General features: G+C 39.8%; 1 protein-coding gene across 3 annotated transcripts in view; it reads right to left on the minus strand.

Annotated features, from left to right (window-relative positions):
* The window catches only part of PDE7B (phosphodiesterase 7B), a 311613-nt gene that overhangs the window by 64909 nt on the left and 225508 nt on the right, over nucleotides 1-21196 (minus strand). For all 3 annotated transcript variants that reach the window (XM_059177480.1, XM_059177481.1, XM_059177482.1), the window contains one exon: nucleotides 9769-9852. In XM_059177480.1, the coding sequence (XP_059033463.1) occupies nucleotides 9769-9852 (84 nt within the window). The remainder of the gene's footprint in view (nucleotides 1-9768; nucleotides 9853-21196) is intronic.

Here is a 21196-nt window from a genome sequence, read left to right on the forward strand (position 1 = left end):
AGGAGAAGAAGTGGCTGGGTTGTGTGGGTGGTGTACTCAGCGGAGGAAGAAGATACATCCAAAATTCAACTACATCTACGGTGGACCTATTATAAGCAAGACAGGCTGCTGGACACACTGATCTCATCTACCTCTCCCCTCAACCCAGTGAGGCTGATGTTACCGTCTCCTTCCACAGGTGTGGACAGTGAGTAGTTTGGGCACTTTTCCCACACTCACAAGAGAAGTAGGATTCAAAGCCAGGTCTGACTTCAAAGCTCTTTGTCTTTCTGCCCACTTCCTCCATTAAGCATGGTTTAGAGTGCACACTTAGCAATGGGTGTGTGGTGTGTGTGGTGGGGCTCTGGGCTGGACAGTGATGGTGGGCCAGGCAAAGAAGCAGCCTGTGGTTATTTGGGCAGAACCTTGGCTATTTCTGGTGTTTGCAGCAGCCCTCCTGTGCTTCTTGGCCTTCAGGAAACCTCTGGCCTTGGGGGGCCTTGACTAAGAGGGACTTCGCCCAAGGGGGACCTCCACCTGGCTTCCTTCAGCCTCGCCCTGGAATGGAGCACCTCCCATCTCAAAGGTGTGGGGGTGGCTCTTGTTAGGTGCCACTGTACTGGCCATTTCCCTTGGGGACTCTCCTCAGTAATTGCTGTCCTCCCTTCTTAGGTTACTCATGAGTAATAAACCACCCAGATGACCCAAGGCAATTTGGTTTGCTAGTTAAGAGAGAAAACCATCTTCTTGAGCTTGTGTGGGAACCCTGAGATCTCAGTTCGGAAACACACAAAAGATTCTGAGGCTGGAACACTTTCTCTTTTTTCACATGTAGAGTTAAATACAGACCCTTGGCAAGTCATTTAAATCTTCTAAGACTTTGAAGGTGGGGTAGCAGTGACACGACATAACCCCTCATTTTGTTTATTAATGAAGTCACAAGAGATAGGCTTGTGCTTCCTTCTGGGTGGGAGGTTGAATTTAATTTTGTTTCACAAACAACTCATTCTAACTGAGTGACTCATAGGATAACTTCAGTCAAAAGAAACTTAATTTACTCCTGCTTCCCTCTTGATTTTACTGTCTCTATAAATCCAAAGAAGCCGCTATATCAGAAAGACTGAGGAAGTCAGGGTTTTACTCACAGAAGTGCTGCAGTAGAAAATGATCATTTCTCTGTGCTACATTCAAATGAGTTCGCAAACCCACTGGGCTCTGACATAAACAAATGTGTTTGTACTGACTAGAATCCATGGTGCGAGGTAGGGCAGTGTCTGAATCGTGGTGTCTAGTTTCTCACAGAGGTAAATAAATGGCTGGTAAGACTTCTTTGTGGGTTTTATTATCTGTAGTCTTACACTTCTAAATCAAGCTTATTAGACACTACAATTATAGGGTCTCTGGAATGAAGTCGTTGGTTTGGTGATACCTGTTCTGGTCCTATGGCTCATGGAGGATCATGATTCCCAAGTGGAACTTCCAGATCAGGCCTTTCTGATCTGCACCGCAGTCCCTTAGTTGCAGCTCTCTCTTGGACATTTCCCTTTCATTCTTGCAAACAACCTGTCCCTGAGCTCACTATCTTCTCCCAACTCACCCTCCAACTTTGTTCATGGTTGATCTCATCTCCAGTTCTTCAGGTGACCAGATCCACCCCAGGATTCCTAGCATTCCATATCATCAAGTTTTATCTCCTTGTCTCCATGTCATCTCTGGATTTAGACTTTCTTTCTACTTCTGCCATAGTCTGCGATCACGTTTTTCTTGATTTACTGAGTCTGCCCCTCCTCATAGGAGTGTTAGTTAATTTTCTTAAATGCGATTTTATGCTGTCTATGTTTTTCTCAAAATTCTCTGGTGACCTTCCTTGCTTAATGAGTCAAGTTCAAGTTCTTTATCTTGGCATTCTAAGCCTTTTGCTTTCTCTCTAGTCAACATACTTTACTACTTTCTGGATCTTCTCCCACTTAATGACTTAATGTCTCCCATATGTCAGCTCAATCTCACTTTTAGGCAATTCCTTAACGAGAGGACACTCTATTTTATCTCTGAGGGTTCAGCACAAGACCATAAGCCCGCTTTTCCTGCTCAGAACACATCAGTAATCTCTGCTGCCTTTTGTCTCTGATTAGTTGTCTCTGTCAATTCTTTTAGAACTAGATTGCTTATGTTCTTGTATACTCCTTGTATAGTTTAACGTATGTGCGTCTTGCCCATGTAGTGAGGTCTTTAAGGGCCAGGGAATATCTAAAAGTTTCCTTTTGAGCACTCAGAATCCTCAGCCCAGGTATAGGATATAGTAAGTGCCACCCTGCTATCCACTGTCCTTGTTGACTTGAAAGGAATTGTTCAGATATTGCGGGGTCTTTGGCAGACTCCAGTCCCACGGCTGTCGGAGACAGGAGCTATCCCAGCTGTGTGGTTACCGGTGTGGCTCAGGACACCTTGGCTTCATGTCTGGCTTTGCATAAAGTAGATGTTCTATTCATTGAATGAATGAATGACAACTCAGAGGAAATACTGGGCTCCCTATTCTGATTTTCCATTTTTTATCAATCATATACAAAATAATAAATCTATTAAACAATGTCAGCCAGGCTAACAAAAGGCAGTGGCTAGTTTCAGTTTTAGCTTTAGAAGGCAAAACCTTTCTATTTCATTGTGGATTTCCCCAGAAAGTCAGGTGCATTGAATGATCTCTCCTGACTTCTTTGTTTGGCTCCTACTTGAATACCTCATCTTCCAATGAAATTTATATCTAGTTGAGTAGAATTGTTGATGACTCCTTCCTAGTTCCTTGGGTCTTGAAGCACGTTTCAGAAGGACTGTAAAAATGCTGGCCTTACTGTGCAGTCCTCCTTCACTTCACTGTTGCTCTAAAGCTGTTCCTCTCTAATTCCTCTAGAATGCCTTCCCTATTTTCCCAAGACTGATTTAACCGTTCCCTTCCCCAAAGTTAGTCATGCTCTCCTCTGAATCCTGTATACACAAACATGTTTCTCATACTATGTATACTTTTAGTATACACGCATGTATTATTAAATGTATCAGAACACATCAGAATGTATAGGTTTATGTCTCTATAAATTCCTCAAAGACTGTGGCTGTGTCTCATTTATCTTTGTATCTCTAGCACCTGGCTCACTGCCTAACGTCGGGAGGTACTCCATCAACGATTATTGGTGAGTAGTGACAGGGAGTGAGTAAAACAGTGAGGCTGACATCAGTTGTGTCTTCTGCAATGCAGTGGCATTTCGGTGGCTAACCATCCTACTGGTCTGGCATTTCTGCGTGTGGAGTGCTGGGGAGCTTGTAGCCACAGACCCTGGGTGCACATCATGGAGCATGACCCCCTTGAGTTACAAAGGAACCATGACTACAGTCAGAGTCTTGTCTTGTCTTTCTTCTAGGAGTTCTTGTAGTTCTTCTAGACAACTATTAAACTTTGAAATTTTGGAGTGTTACTCTGGTGCTCACAAGAAGTCTGAGCTTTTCCCAGCTGACATCTCCCTTCTCTGCTTGTAGAGCATGGGAGCCTGAACTTCGGGGGGAATACTGGATATCATCTGAACATGACTTCTTTCCAAACATCCCATAACATTTTTTAAAGGATGTTTTATTTTCTCTTTTTCAGTTGAGACATAATTGACATGTAATATTGTATAAGTTTAAGTGTATAAGGTATTTGATTTGATACATTTATATATTGCTGTATGATTACCACAGTGTTAGCTAACACCTCTGTTAGGTCATATAATTACCATTTAATTATTGTGGTGAGAATAATTAAGATGTAGTCTCCTAACAACTTTGAAGTGTATAATGCAGTACTGCTGACTATAATCACTGTGCTGTGCTTTGGATTTCCCGAACTTATCCATCAGTTGCAAGTTTATACCCTCAAAAACATCTCACCCTGGAACATTTTAATTTAAGCCCTTTACATTTTGTGTGATTCTCATAGGTAACATTAAGAGTCACCTTTAAGAAGATGGCTGAAAGGCTCTCACCATCTGCTAGGAATTCTTTCTTAGAAAACTGAGTTTGTAAGCAAATTGTCCCTCTTTAAGAGGGGGGCATCCCTTAGTACCAGATGGTTTGTAACATGCTGGGTAGCTTTTGTTGATGGTTCTTCTGTGAACGTATTTTATATTTCTGCAGGGTGTAATGTTTTAGATGTCAGCTTTTATTTTTTTATTCATTTATTTTCAAAGATTTTATTTATTTGATAGAGAGAGAGAGAGTGAGAGCACCAGCTGGGGGGAAGGGGAAGAGGGAGAGGGAGAGGAAGACTCCCTGCAGAGCAGGGAACCTACAGGGCTGGATTCCAGGAGGCTGGGATCATGACCTCAGCCGAAGGCAGGCACTTAACTGCCTGAGCCACCAGGGTACCCTTTGATGGCAGCTTGTTTTTAAAAGATTTTATTTATTTATTTGAGAGAGAGAGACTGAGAGAGAGCATGAGCAAGGAGAAGGTCAGAGAGAGAAGCAGACTCCCCATGGAGCTGGGAGCCCTATGCAGGACTCGATTCCGGGGCTCCGGGATCCTGACCTGAGCCGAAGGCAGTCGTCCAACCAACTGAGCCACCCAGGCATCCCTGATGGCAGCTTTTAAAAAAGTCTTTGAAACTCTGAGTCACTTCTCCTCCATAATAATAAAGAATAATATATATTTTTAAATTATATATTTATATATTAATCACATTATATATTTATATATTATTTTATGTTTACATAAAATATTTGTATTATTTTGTCTAATTATGTATTATATAATATATGTATTATATGTATAAATGTATATGTATGTATAATACATATGTATAAATATGCATTATGTAGTATAATTATAATATATCAAACACATATATATTCATATATATGAATAAATAGTATTTATTCTATTTCAACAATAATGAGCAAAGGAAAATCTTTTTGTAGCTCTATTAAAATTACCTCATGCTTGTGGAGTTAAAACGGCCCTGGAGAAGCAGATCTGGAGGAATAGAACTTTAAAGATCAAGATTAGCAAATTAGCCAACAGGAAACGCCAAAGAGCCAATTAGTCTCCTCCTCCTGCAAAGACCGTAGCTGCCCTGGGGCTCCAGGCTCTCTGAGGCAGCTGAAATGTGCCTCCCTAAAACTTCCTGCTGAAGCTGCCTCATTCCTTCAAGCTCCACAGTCTCTGGGAGTGTTTGCTTTGTATGTCACTTCCTTTGCCGAGCGAGTGTGGAAGTCATTGTGTTGCTCCGAAATGGTTGCCATGGGAACATCTCCACCTAGTCATTATCTACTCAGCCTACTGATTACATTAAACCTGGAGACGGAGAGGTACAAGGGCACTGTAGCCACCTGTTCAGGAGAAAACTGGAGCGCTTATGCGACATTTTTGCCTCTGTGGCCACACATTTCTCAGAACATTGTCTCCGTTTTCCTCCAGATTTAGGGAATGACATAAATTTGTAGGACAGTGGCATTGGGATAACTTGAGTCCTTACATTCCCATTCGTCCTGCCCTCCTCCGGGTCCCCATTTTCGTATCTCACACAGAATAAAAATAATTGTCATTCTTTTCTCTCCCTCTCTTCTGCCCCTCCATGCTTAGGCGTAAGGATAATCCTCTTCTTTAAAGGTCTATGATTCCTGAGCCCGCACAATGGTGCTGAAGCTACATTTTTTCTTCTTATCTAGAGAAGCTTCTCAAAATTCACACAAATGCCTCTTTTCTAAATTATATGAAATATAAACAGTAAATGAAACTGGCTGTCAACAGGTAACTTTATCTGACATATTTCTCAATAAAGAAATGCGTGGGTCTGGATGCGTCTCTTATGAGGAGGATTTCAGATCTTTATTCCTGGATTGAAAGTGACATTTAAGAGGTGTTGTCTTGAAGTAAATTTTTTTGATAGGAAAAACTTTAAAAAACTATTGGCCTTGTAATTATTGTCTAAACTAGAATACTTAGGGAATGAAAATGGCATTAATAAGTTTGCCTAGGCAACAGGTACAGATTTGACCCCTTATATGTAGACAAGTACATAGGCATGGTAGTACCATGTCTTCAAAAAATAGGGGGAAAGAGATACCTCTTCCGGAACAATGTTTGTTCAGTTGGAAATTGTAACTGAGGAATTTAAAATCTGAATGAGCAAGGAAGTTCCCTTTCTGTTTACACTTCTATCTCGAGTAAGTTAAGTCAATGTGAGTCCATTCTTGAAAGTAAAATGATGGCGCTGGGGATTGGGGAAAAAGATGACATTAACGAAGGAAAATAGACCAGGGTGAATGTACCTATGAAGATGTCATAAACTTTTAACTTTGTTTAAAAAACTGACTTAAGGGTTAGTCACTCTTTTCTGTTAAGGGTCATACAGTTAAGTGTTTTTTGGCTTTGTGGGTCATATGGTCTTTGTTGGAAAGAAGATGTAGATGATATGTAAATGAAGGGCATGGCTGTTTGCCAATAAAATCTTATTTATGAGACAGGGATGGGTGGGAGCATAGATTACTGCATTGGTTTTCATTGGCTCATTCTCATTCTAGTTATCTGTTTTAATGTCTACAAGTTTTGTTCTGACAGAAACATATTTTAGATACTAATTCTGACATCTTTGTGTTCTGCTATGGCAGGTTGGGGCAGTAGCTGAGAGGGCCAATGAAGAAGTGCAATGGACCTTACTATTCAATGTACATTTTTGTTAGTCATATTCCAGCCATTCAAGACATATGCTGAAGTGGGGGGTAGAAGGTGAACTTCCTGACACATTTTGGACAGGGAGTGGCAGCCACATGGATTTCACTAAGCGTTTTAGAAGAAGAGCAGCTGGGATGCAGACATAGGGGAGAGAGGCTCTGGTGATTTGGTTATTACTATAAATGGTCTTAAAAAAAAAAAAAGATCCTACCCGGATTCTAGCTTGGGAGAGTGGGGAAAACCGCAAGCACCTGAGGAAAATAAAGTCTTCAGTCTCTGCCTATACTTGAAAAAAAATGACCAACAAGGAAGGTAAATGATACAGCAAATCACTTTAAACTAGTCCAGTACTTACTGTGTAGAACTGGAATCAGTTGGTAAAAATAAATTTTTAGAAGAAAGTCTTAAAATGTTCCTTTGGAGTTTATCTTTCTCTTTTTATAGAATTATACTTAAAATGTTTCCTTTTAGGCAGGAAGCATATGTTAACAAACTCAGGCAGGCAAATCTCAACAAGAACATGAACGACATTAAAGAGAATTAAATAGTATCTCTATTTAAATATTCTATAGTAAGTCACTATATGGAACACAGATAGACACACACCTGCTGCTACCTGGTGACAAGCTGCTGTAATTGCAGGCTAATCTAGAAACTGGAGAGTGACCACAGTCATGTTATTGATTCGGTTTTCAACTCTCTAACCAGGTACAGCAGGCATTTGACAAAATGAATGGAAAGTACCACAGACAAGGAAAAATCTCAGAGGGTTTCAGTCCTATCTGAGCTGTTGAGCAAAATATAGGGGATGACAGATGTCATAATCATTTAATATAATCTTTTTGGGGGATCTTTTGATCTAATTGGTAACAAATGTAAGTGAGAAGTCAGGTCTTTGAGATCTCGTAGTCTATTTAGGGATACGTTTTATACATCTAGGAAAGAAATTGAGTCCACCATAAAGCAAAATACAATGAAGGCAAATAGATATTGTTTTAGCATGTTTTACTGATAAAGAGACATAAGTGAAGGGATTATCTAGAGTAGAGTGTTGAGAAGAGGAGAAAGTGGATTTCCAAATGGAGGGCCAACACTGTCACTTAATGTGTGGAAGGTCATGAGTAATAGTTGGAGTGAAATGGGAGTGGAGGAGAAGAGAACATCTCATACCAAGGGAAGGAGGCCAGCGTGAGTCTTGGCACTAGGAAGTTTCTGGTGGACCTACAGAAGATGGGTAACAGGATGGCACCTGTTTGTAAGTGATTTGTAATATAGTGAAATATTATCTGCATTAGTTTTCTGTTTAAATTTTTTATATTTTTTCATTTTTTAATGTTATAAAACCAAAAAAACTAATTGTAAAAAAACCAAAATCCAAGTGTTACAGAAACCTATGATGTAGACAATGAAATACTCCATAACCCCACTTACAAAGATAACTGCTATTAGCTGATGTTGCTTATTAATAGTAGCATAATTTAGAAACAGATTATATCATTTGGAACCTTGAAATTATAAAGAGAAGTTTCTCCTATTTTCCTAATTCATCTGTGCCTCATACCGGAAACCATGATATAACATCTCATCTAATATTGAGAGAGGCTTTTTTGGTTTTCTCCATCTTGCACTTAGTAGGTGAAGCCATTGGAGAGCCCTGGTGTCTGTGAGACAGTGAAATAAATAAACCCTTTACTCATCCCTATCTTGCTTGGTGGAACCATATCCCTGGCAACTGGAAATCAGTATAGTCTAGAGACTGTCAAAGGGGTAACTTCCATGGATGGCTGGAACAGCCTAGTGGAGGTCATAAGGAAACTTAAGAGACACCATCAGAGCTCTGCACTATACCCCCCAATATATTCAATATTGCATTGGTTTGGCAAATCAATTATGTCTTCTACAATGTATTTTTGGGGGCCGTGTTGGGGAGGTTATCTCTAGTATGGAAACGTTGCTCCAAATCTCTGTATCCCAGAAAGAGCTGAGAAAATAGATATTGTACATCGATAGGGAAGTTTAATGAGCTAGAAGATCATAAACATTTCCATCCCCTACTGAGCTTTTGAGGATTTAAAGATAGCAAGTTTTGACTCTCTTAGTAATTTTTAGGGGTTAAGGTAAATCGGATTACCTCTTCTGCTGAACTTGTTTATTCCAAAGGAAAGAAATACAATGTAGTTGCAACCCAACACTTCAAAATTTATGGATGGGAAGTGACATGAGAACCAAACACTAAAAACCTTGGAGCAAACTGAAAGTTATCCACTTTCTACTTCCACCGGCCTCTCTAAGTCCAAAGTGCTGGATGGTTGCCATAGTTAGAAGACATGAAATAAGGTGGAGAGACTAGTCACTGGTCTGGGTTTCCAAAGAAATTTGAGATTAACAGAGTTATGAACTGGAGGTTGAGAAAAACTCCAAATAAGGAGAAGTATATGAAGGGGAAAGGTAGAAACGAATGACTTTCTGAGGTATTCATAATGGAGGAAGCAGCAAGTCCAGACTTCTGGGGTTCTGCCATGGTGAAGAGTATTACTGGAAACATGAGAATGGATCTCGGGGACCTTGATTAGATAAAGAAGGGAGAATGACACAACAGATAGTTACTAAGGGCAGCGGCATAATAGGTTCCCCTGTGGAGTTTTAGCAATGAAATAGAATCTCATCTGGTTGAGTCCAGGATGATGGTGGAAAGAATGTGCTGGATAATGAAAGGGATAAGCTTCCTTGTATAGGGCTTCACAGTTTTTAAGACTTACATTTTTATTTTAATTTTTCCCACTTTATTGAAGTTTATTTTTTTTCTTTTCAAATTTTTATTTAAATTCTAGTTAGGTAACATAAGACTTACATTGTTAAAGCTGACCTGATCTCATTTGATCCTCACTAAAGCTGAGGCAGGTAGGCTGGGTCAGAATTACATCACTAGGGAGGAAATCTAAAGACAAAGGGTTAAGTTCCATTTGGGAGGCGAGACAGAGAGGAAGGAAGGCAGACCTCGGAGGGTTTTGAAGTTCAGAGGGAAGTAAGTTTTCTTTTTTTTTTTTTTTAAGGAAACATTTGTTCCTTTCCAGGTACACTTGATTACTCACTGTTAAGTAGGCGGAAGTCAATGAATGGGTAGGAGCCACGGCGTTCAGCAGGAACCCCCGTCTGACCCCTTAGACGTACATCTCCTGAAAAACAGAAAATCCAAACAAATGTTTGAAAACATTGCCAAGTATATTCACTTTTCCACTTATGTCACTGGAACCAACACCAAATGTCAGGAGGAAAATGATTTCCATTCACCTTGCATAATAGAGAGCTATGTGAGAAGGGATTTTTTTTTTTTTAAGATTATTTATTTATTTATTTGATAGACAGAGATCACAAGTAGGCAGAGGGGCAGGCAGAGAGAGAGAGAGGAGGAAGCAAGCTCTCACTGAGCAGAGAGCCCGATGTAGGGCTTGATCCCAGGACCCTGAGATCATGACCTGCGATGAAAGCAGAGGCTTAACCCTCTGAGCCACCCAGGCACCCCCGAGAAGGGATATTTAATGAATGCTGAGTGTAATGAACTTGGCAATCTCTTATGAGCGAAGCAGCACTCTGCTCCCTTTTATTTTTATTTTTTATTTTTTATTTTTTTAAAGATTTTATTTATTTATTTGACAGAGAGAGATCACAAGTAGGCAGAGAGGCAGGCAGAGAGAGAGGAGGAAGCAGGCTCCCTGCCGAGCAGAGAGCCCGATATGGGACTCGATCCCGGGATGCGAGATCATGACCTGAGCCGAAGGCAGCGGCTTAACCCACTGAGCCACCCAGGTGCCCACTCTGCTCCCTTTTAGATCTGCCTAGAAGATGGATCTGTGAAAACCATAGGAATTTACAAAATGTCCATTGTCTGAGGGCCACAAAGATGAGGCATCTGAATTGGGAAGGACGAATGGTGTTCTGGGATTATAGCTTTTATTCTTATTAACATGTTTAATTGCCCAGTGTTATTCTCTTGGTTCTAGCACAGTTGCCTTCTCACTGGTGTCTACCATCCTGTTGTCTAGGCCGTATCATGGATCTGCTTTAGAACCCGCTCAGTGAAGGCCCATCCTGCTCCAGGTAGTTTGGATACTTCGCCTCCCTTGGACATAACAGTTGCTAGGGTTTGTAGAACTTATTTTTTTGTAGGTTTTCTTTAATGTCTGCATTCACTTTCCTTTGTGATGTGTCTTCTGCCTTCCCGATCAAGGGCATTGACTTTAGTACGAAACAGACTCGGGGTCAACCTTAGCTCAGACACCTGTTACCTGTACGATCTTGGGAAATTTATTTCTCTTAGCCTCAGTTGCCTCCTTTTAAAGTGTCATTGGTTGAAGAATCTAAAATAACACTTGCTGTCTTGCCATAAATGCTGGGTTTACCTTTTTCTCAACTCCTGAAAAGCAAGGACTCTGCATGTTATGTGTTTTGCACTTTTCCATACAGCTTTGTGTATTGTATGGCATATATCAGACTCTAAGTGAATGTCTTCTGTTGACAAGAATAAATATAAAGACAAAATTTGCCAAATAATACATAAAGTGTGGAATTAGAGGAGAGGTAAAAATACATGAGATCTACTATATTTCTGGAAGAACTGAATCAGGGAAAATTTCAGTTCCATGAGTAATGGGTCCACTCCCATAAACTACTCTTTCCCAGATGTGAGGCAGCAGCAGGCCTTAGCCTATGAGTAGAGAGGAGGGACAGTCTTCTCTCTACCATTCCCACCTCCTGTAGTCAACAAGCGCCTGGGTGAGATCCCCTTCAGCTGTAATCCACATCATTGGCAATGTTTAAAATATCCCTTACAAATAGATGGGCTTACCAACTGCAAGCTGTGAGCCTCTGGACTATTCTGTGCTTTGAATTTTATATTGGTACCTTATTTAATGCTTTATATCATCTGATATTATAGTGCCATACTGATATTAAGGAACGTTATAGTTTACAGAATAAAGCAAAGTGGGAGGAGGAGGAAAGAGATGGAAAAGTACTTTTATAAATATGAATATCATCTGACATCAAAGAAAGGAATGCTGTTAGCAATTTGGCAAGCTCCTGGAGTAGATGGCCAGCAGTTATAAGAAAGCCACTGGGGAGAGTTGGAGGGTTTTCCTGTCTTCAGCAGCTTGTCTTGAACACCCCATGTTTATAACACTTTGGAAAGTTTACAAAGCACTTTCACAAACATCACAGTATATTTATTTTCTTCTTCATCTCATTGGATCCTCACAATAGTCTTGTGAAGAGAATGACTATTATTATCCTTATTGTATAGGTGAGAAAAAGGAGGCTCAGGGAAAGAAAACAAAGGACTGCTGTTCACCTACCCAGTCCCAGCTCAGAGCTCACGCCCTTTAAAGGCACTCAGTACGGAGGCCTGAATGGCTCAGTTGGTTAAGCATCCAACAGCTCAGGTCATGATCTCATGAGTCATGGGACTGGCCCCCAGTTGGTCTCCCCACTCAGTTGAGAGTTCTGCTTGATGATTCTCTCTCTCTGACCCTCCCTCTGCTCTCTCTATCTCTCAAATAAATAAATAAATAAATAAATCTTTAAAGGCACTCAATAGATGGTTATTGACTTTAAGTGACTGCTTAAGCTTATGGTTCTTTAAGCTCAGAATTAGCAGGGCTGGTCCTTAAATCTAGGTTACTGAACTTCACAGCAGAGCTCTCCCCTCATGTAACCATTGGTTACTAACCTTAAGGAGAGTACAAACCTGGTTTAAAAAAAAGTCACAGGCCCTCACATGATAGAAGGTGAAATTTAACAGTCATGGAGAAGATACAGCATATCAAAATGATATAATAAATTCAGCACTGCCTAAATGATTTCTGTTTTAGTTTTAGAAGATAGACATATATGTAACAACTTCTGCATGGATGAGACTGTATTCATTTGGTCTACAAAGCTGGCTAGGTTTTAGTCTTGTTTCTTTTAGTCTTGTATCATCCCTGTGGGCTTTTCTGAATGGCTTTAGGCTCATTGATTTGAAATCACTTGTCCCCCAGCATTTCTTTCCCTCCATATTAACAAAACATTCCTCCTGACTTTGCAGTTCAGAAGGTACCATTTTCCCAGAAAATGTCTGTGTAATATCAACATAGGTTTTAAAGCCTTTGCCAAAATGTATTCCGTTTGTCCATCTGACAGTGTAAGGCAGAGGATGTCCATTATCTTCTAAGGCTTTAAGTTTAGGGAAGCATTGAGAAGACAGCACCGCATGGCAGAGTGGTTAAAGGGAAGGCAAGGCGTGAGTAATTCAGAGACTCCTGTTGCCGAGAGGATCAATATTTCACCCTCTTGGGTGGTTATGGGCAAATCAATTGCCCATTGATAAATATAACCACTTGGAGGTGGTTATATTTAAATATTTAAATTAATTAGCATAATTACAGCAGCTTTGCCCACCCCATAGGTGGTTGTGAGGAAATTACAAGGTGAAAATAGCATGATAGGTAACAGTAAGCCAATCCTTACACCAGACCGAGCATTTTACTTGCATTATTGACCATCATCTGCCCAAGAACCCAGTGGAGTAGGTGTTATTACACCATTTTGCAGATGAGGAAACTGAAGCCAGTGGAAATTTGATAATTTGTCTGACCTCACAGAAATAATAGGTGTGGAGCTTGTGCTCAAAATCAAAATCGGCTCTTAAACCCCACGTTGTTAATCCCTCTTCTGTATTATCAGGGTGAAAAATTGCATGAATAGTTGAGCATTCACTTTTTATTGCCCAATGCATGCTTTGATTGCTATTTGCTGATAAACCAAAGACATATTCATCATGATTCCTGGAACCTAAATGCCAGGGAAATCCACCCCCTTGATGAATTCGAGATTCAATCAGATAGATGTTGTTTATTTGAACAGCAGTCCAGCGGAAATGGGCTGAACGGGTAAGACAACCAAATCCTGTTCTGGATCAACAAGGCATCTATTATTTTCAAGTAAGAGATGGAAGGCAATTATTAAAAATATTATTCAGTAGAACTGAAATTACCTAGCAACTAATTTAATCAAGCTCTTAATTAAATAGAATTTTCATGATGTAATGCCGTTTTGGGGAAAAAGAAACTGTGAAGCAAGTTGATAGCAAGGACACCTAAATAAACAAACAGAACAAAACAAATCAACATCAACGACAAGAACCTACAGAACCCATATCTGGAAGGTTCCTTTTCAATGATTATTCTGTCTATAACTACAATTACAGTCTTGGAAGTGGATTACTCATAAACCTAATGATGGTCTTTAGGTTTAGTAAATAATAGTGTTTAAAAAGGATGAAATCACGTTAAAAATACTAGTAAGGCAGGAGGCAGGATAATCCTAAGTGGGTAACAAAGCATTTTAGAAAGTTTTCCACATGAACACTTAAATACAAACAAGCCAAACATTCCATATGTTGAGCATTCTATTAATTGGAGACTCTACTGAGGTGAACTTCATGTCTTAAGTATATATTTCTAACGTAGAAAGTTCTCTCCCTTTCTCCCTGCTTTTATGAGCCCCTTCTGATGCTAAATTGCTTCAATATGCTCGTGGGAAGAGAGAAATACTTCAGTAACTCTGGTCCCTGGAGAAGCAGAGGCCACTGGGCTGATGTCCGAAAAACAGAACAAGTGGACTCCTGCTGGACTGCTTTTTCTGGCCTCTGGTCCCGGGCACTCATCTATTTACCTAAGACCTTATATCCAAACTAAACAATTATTTTGACTATTCATTAGGCCCTTGTTTAACTTAAGCAACTTTTTTTCTGGCAAGTGAAAGGTGCTATGGAAGCTGGGTCGGAAGTGTTGACAGCTCAGAGTCGTGTCCTCAGCCTGTCCTTATTGTGTTCCAGAATGAAACAAACAGCAGGGGAATTATTTTGAAAGGGCTGCTTCTTTTTTGCCTCTTCAAGCCGAAAACATAACATGTCGTCCTTGAGTATTTCAGGCTGCAAACACAGGCAGAGAGCAGAGCTGAGTGGCTCTGGGAGCCAAGACCCGGAGACAGCCACTCACCCTCCCAGGGGACGTGGTTCCGGGATGGACCTCTTGCCCACTTGGCCTCTCGGGCTGTCTCTGCTTCATAAAAGCTTGTGCTAGGGAGCAGACAGACATTCTGGGGCCTCTTATGTAACTGGCAAAGATGGTGGAGACTCTGGCAGCGGTGACAACGTACAGAGGCTGGAACATGGGCCACATGATGGGAACCGGAGTCTGGCCCCAGTTGTGGGGTCAAGGTCATTTCAGGGTGGAGAAGATGGGTAGGAAAGGAACAGAGCCGTGGCTACTGTGCTCCTGTTGCATCTGAGATGTTGAGGAAGGTCATGATAATAGTTGCAGGAAACACATGGAGAGTCATCGCAGGGGAGTCACTCTGAGCAAGAAGGATGAGCCAGGGGTCATGTCAGAAAGCCACCACTGTGGAGCAGCCCAGACATGGTGGGAGCAGAGGCTCTCGGTAAAGGTATTCCTTCGAGCTTCCTTAAGACAGTACTCACGCACAGCACTGCTGTAAACTTGCAAACTTAAGGCAGAGAGAACCCAGACCCCCAAATCACAGCCAGGAGCTTCACCAGGCTGCACAGCCTCAGCGGGCGGCTTCAGATATTTCAGATGACTACTCTCAATTAGCAGAGTGAATTATTTCTCCTGAGATGTTTATCTAGCCAAAGAGGAGGAATGTTGTACAATTTGATCTCTCTGTAGATTTATGGGATAACTTAGGTAGAGATGACTGTTCTGAGGGTTATGAGCTTGCCCGAGATCCAAGATGGCTGATTAGACCACATTTCCTATTGGGGGCTTCAGTCCTCTGCTTTAGGTTTTTGAGTGAGGCTGGGCCTCTCTGGTGGCTAAGGTGTCTATATCACCTTACAACTTTGGCTTAGAATTATTAAATACTTTATGATGAAGGTACATTTTAGGACCTGCATATTACGAAGGTGAATATACAAATAACAGTGTCCTTCTTTTCTAAAGCAGGTGAGGCAGGTTTCAACTCAGACTAGACATTCTTCAGCTTGATGGTTTTACAGAAGGAAAATGAGAAGAAAAAAAAAAGTTGAGGGAAAAAAAGTTACAATCACCAGGAACACAGGAGTCTAATAAAAAAAAGATATTGAACAAGAAGTAGCAGAAATGCCTGAAGAGAATTCCAAGAAGCTATAAAAGAACTTAAAAGAACACAAAGAACGTGTCTTCTTATAAAGATTAAGGATGAGGGGAATAATTTGCAGAGTCATTTTAGGGAATATGTGATCTGGGTCTGCCTTAAGTAATGAAAACACTGGTGTAAGCTTGCACATTATTCACTTATTTCTGGGATAATGTTTTTTATTTTATTTGTTTATTTATGTATTTGACAGAGAGAGACACAGTGAGAGAGAGGGAACACAAGCAGGGTGAGCGGGAGAGGGAGAAGCAGGCTTCCAACAGAGCAAGGAGCCCATTGAGGGGCTCGATTCCAGGACCCTGGGATCATGACCCGAGTTGAAGGCCGACGCTTAATGATTGAGCCACCCAGGTGCCCCTGGGGTAATGCTTTTTAATGCTAGAATCTCACCAAAGCAAAGTTTGTTGTTTTAAATAAATGTTACAGCTCTGTATATAGATGTAGATAGAGCTGTGCTTGTTCACCCCCAACCCTTCATGATGTCTGGCACATGGTAGGCATTAAAAAAAAAATTAACTATTATTTTTATTTACTTACTGTTCTTCCTGAGGTTTCTGCCTGTCCCCTCATTTCCCCCTCCCATAATAATCAGTATTGTTTAGGAGAATTTCTAAGTCAGGAACTGTTTTAAGGACTGTACTTGTATGAGCTTGTCTAGTCCTTATGACAGTTCGCCTGAAGGAGATGTGTGTATCAGCCCCCTTATACTGAGGAACACAAAGAACTTGCTTGCAGGAGACTGAATTGGGATTAGAAGCCAAGTGGCCTCGGGAGCTCGTGGTGTCTAACCACTGCTACATGGGGCCACTATCCCTATTCTCTACAGTAGTGACCAATGAGATTCACCCATGACATTATTCAGGGTTTCCTTTGATCCACCAGTCTGTTTCTCCTCTGTCTGCTGGGTAGTTTAGGGTTATAAAGGTAAGTACCAAAGCTATGTCCCAAGGAAAGACAAATGTTTATCCCGTTACTTTTTCATGGGAGCATTGCAAGCCCAGTATGACAGGAATGCTGTGGCCCATGACATGGGAATGCATGGTACCCACTGGTGCCGTGGTTAGACCACAGGGAGTCTGGACCCCACTGGAGATCGGAGCATCTTGCAGGTCAGTAGAACTTTTGAGTAAGTGAGTCAGCAAAGGGGCCAGTTCTAGGGCAGGCTCTGAGGGGACCCTAGGTTAATTGAATTCATTTCAACAAATGCTCATTCACAACATTATACAAAGTGTTAAAAAGTAGGTGTGGAAAAGAAAAATACAAAGATCCATAGGATGTAATCTTGCCACTCAGATAATTAATCATCTAGAAGAGAGCTACAGAAATGAGCAAATATGGCATATGCTAGAAGAAGTCTGATGTTTAATGGTACTGGAATATTTGGGTTTGGATCCCTCTTTCAGAAAGAAGCATTGTAGGCTTTATGATTTTATATGGATAAGTAACTTGAAAATTTCTGTGCCTTGAATGGCTCCCTAGCTATCTTATAAAATGTTTCAGTTGGTAAAAATGAAAGATAATTATTTAATGTTTAATTTTTAAATTAAATATCATTTTTAAATTTTTAAAATATTTTAATTTCAGTTTAGTTAACACAGCTTTATATTAGTTTCAGGTCTACAATATAGTGATTCAATAATTTTATACATTACTCAGTTCTCATTCTGATAAGTGTACTTTAATTAAATATAATTTTTACACTGAAAGGCCATTCACATTTTAGAACTACGGTTGATAGAGTGATTTGGACTCTGACACCAGGTCTCTAGCAAGCAAGTTTCTTATAGACAAGAGACTTAAATGAATAGCATTAGTTTCAGAAACCACTTCTTATCAGAAGAGATGTCCTTTGTATCTGATGAATGTGATAGCTTTCTGGAAAAAAAAAATATGTATACACACACAGCAGGAGAGGTGGGAAGGAGAGAGAGAGAGAGACATAGGACGAAGAAGAGAGAGAAGAGTCTATGAACCCTGGGGCTGAGGGGAGGACGGTGTCAAGGATAGTTCCTAGATTTCTGCATTGCATCACTGGATGATTGGTTGTGCCAATCACAGAAAAAAAGGAAGTTCTAAAAGAGGCATTGTTTTATGTTCTTCATTTGAAAAATGATATTTAATATACAAGATATTTATGACACATGGTCGTTTTGGCAGATAATACAATAGTGAAGAACCTTGGGAACAGACTTGGTCTCATGGAGTTTAGTCTACTGGAGGGGACAGCAAAGAACAATTATGTGCATGAATGTAAAGTTGTAACTTTGGAGAGTGGAACAAAAGAGACATATATTGTGTTAAGAAACTTACAATAGGCGAAGGAATGTTGTTTTAAGCTTCCCTGAGGAGGTGACATTTGATCTGAGATCTGTTGAATGAATGCAAGTTAATTTCAAGTGAGCATATATCTCAATTTTCCCTGGAAAGCTTAGTTTATGCCTTTTGTTTTGCCTGGTGGAATTAGTAATAGTGCCCCTTTCACACTCAGAAGTATTCTAGTTGACTCTTACATGATCACTCTGACCTCAGCAATCCAGGCAGGTGAAAATGCATTTCCAAATGTCCTATGGCAGGAGGATGACATATTTGAGGTAACTTAACAAGACCAAGTGCATCACAGCAAGAGCGAAGTGGATGTGATGGGGCATGGTATAAAATGAGGTTGGATAGTTGTCAGGACTTCGTAGGACAAAGGAGGCTGAGGGGTTTGACCTTATTCCAAGACAATTAGGAAGCCATGGATGAGTTTAAGGGAAGATGATGTTATCTGATTTGCATATTGAAAAAACAACTTTTGGTGCAATATGCAGAATGGATTGGAAGGGGCAAGAACGGAAAGTTAGAGATAATTGTAATAGTCTAGGTGAGAAAAGTTGGTAGCTTGGAGCAGGCGGGTGAGCAGATTTTTGAGATATTTAGTAGGGAGAATTGACACGTGGTGTGGAATAGCATATAAGGCTGAGGGAGAGGGAAATAGCAAGGATAAGTCCTAGATTTCCAGGCTTGCATAACTGCATGACTATGTTTATCACAGAAAAAGGAAATTCCAGAAGGACCAGATTTTGGAGGAGAAGTTCATGTGCTCAACTTTGGTCCATTGCGTGTAAGTGTTCCTGAGATTTCAAAGCAAAAATGTCATGTAGGCAGCTAGACACATGGGTCTGACACCAAGAGGGAATGTCTGGGATGGAGATATAAATTTATAAGTCAAATAAAACTGTGGGCATGCTTGAAGTTGCCCAGGAGGAGAAGTGAGAAGTGAATAGAGCCTCTCATCCAGCCTTGACAAACTATAACATTTAATGTCTTGTTAGAAGAGGAGTCTGTGAGGGAGAAGGGAAAGCCAGGGAGGTAAGAGGAGATCCAGGAGCTTGTTTTGTCATGGAAGAGAGTAATTTAAGAGGGAGGGAATGGTTTTCAGATAAATCTTGCTGAAAGATAAGTGAAATGATGATTGGCAAAAGCCCATTGAATTTAGTCAAGTGACTATAATGAGAAATAGAAGCCAATTAGTTTGGCTATTATGTGGAGTTGGGAAATTGGAAAGGTTTTGTTGTTGTTGTTGTTGTTGTTTAATTAAGGAGCAGATATTTAGATGGATCTTAAATGATAAGCAAACTCTGGAAAAGCAGAACATTATATTGTTGGCTTGTGATTCATCCAACTATGATAATTGAAATCAAGGGAAGGGATTTTTAGGAAAAAAATCAAGATGATCTTAAGGACAATAATCACTAGGAATGATCTTAATAATAAAGCATAATTTGAAAATTGCACAAAGGACAAAACAGTCCAAGTCATGAAAATGTCTGTAAATTTTTGCAAAATACATTGATACCCTAATCACTTCCTATACTTAAATATACTTCAAGAAAAAAGTTTAAGGAAATCACTCCTAAGACAATTATTTGCTGGGAAGAAAATGATGGACATATCAATTGAGAATGAATAAATATAATTAATAAGATAAAATACTGGCCAAGTCCCAATATTGCAGAATAATTCTTGTTTTTTTGAGCATTGAATAATTTGAGAGAAGTGTTTTAATGTATTGTTTGTTTTCATGTGCTTCTGAACTTCCTGAATCTGGCCGGGAACAAGGACAAACCTGCCAAAATACTGCAAGAAAAGATGTTGCTGATCATGGGCAGGAAATACTCAAAGTCCCATGAGATAGCATGTTCTTAAGAGACTTCCACACCAAGTCTGCTGACCTCAGAAGGACCACTGGGCTACGACAATCCCTACTGAAGTCTGCTCAGGGCTAGGAGGTATTTGGGAATTCTTCATTTACTTCTGTTTTAAAATGGCACTTAACATTCTTTTAATCTTCAAGTATTGTTCATTTTTTGTTTTTCAGAATGGAAACCAAGGACAAAAATGGACTTTGTAGGAAGTTATTGATTGATTATATTATATCCATGTTATAGGATATTATTTTGCTATTAAAGCCAGTAACTTTTATCTCAATAGTAATAGCTAACATTAATTGGCACTTTGTATGTGTTAGGTAATATTTGAAGTACTTTTCGTGTACTTACTAATCCTTTTAATAATTCCCTTAGATAAATATTTTTATCAATATCCTACCTGAGGGGTAGAGGTATTAAATTACTTTTCCATGATGACATGGCCCAATGAGTGTGAAGGCTGATTTGAAACCATGTTTTTTGTTTTTGTTTTTGTTTTTGTTTTTTGCTTATATGGTACCATCCCTGTTCAATTATGTCTTGATCTGAAGTGGGAGCCATAGTATATTATTAAGACAGGATGGGTATTATATAGTATTTAAAAATTGTATTACAAAGTAAAGAAATCAATTGTGTGAGAAGTTGTTTACTACCTGTATGACGTTGGTAAGTCCTAACCATTCTAGGCTTTTTAAGATCTTTCATTTCATTAAGTAAAGATAATAATATCTGCTTTGTATACCTAATCAAATGAAATCACATAGATAAAAGTACTCTGTCAATTACTTTGTAATGAATTTTTATTATTAAGAATATTATTGTTGTTACTATATAAGTATTAAACATACAAAAAAGATGTTATATAAATTCTATATTGTATTATACTTTTATTATTTAAGTAGTAGTATTATTATTGATATTGCTATATAAATCTGGGTCAGTGTTAAAGTATATTTAAAGTGAGGAATATTATTTTTTGATATATAATTGAACATGTGTGTTAAGAGTATTATAGGGGTGCCTGGGAGGCTCAGTGGGTTAAAGTCTCTGCCTTCGGCTCAGGGCATGATCTCAGGGTCCTTGGATTGAGCCCCACATCAGGTTCTCTGCTCTGTGGGGAGCCTGCTTCCCTTCCTCT

This window comes from Mustela lutreola, chromosome 6 (assembly GCF_030435805.1).
Source record: "Mustela lutreola isolate mMusLut2 chromosome 6, mMusLut2.pri, whole genome shotgun sequence".
Taxonomy (NCBI): Eukaryota; Metazoa; Chordata; class Mammalia; order Carnivora; family Mustelidae; genus Mustela; species Mustela lutreola.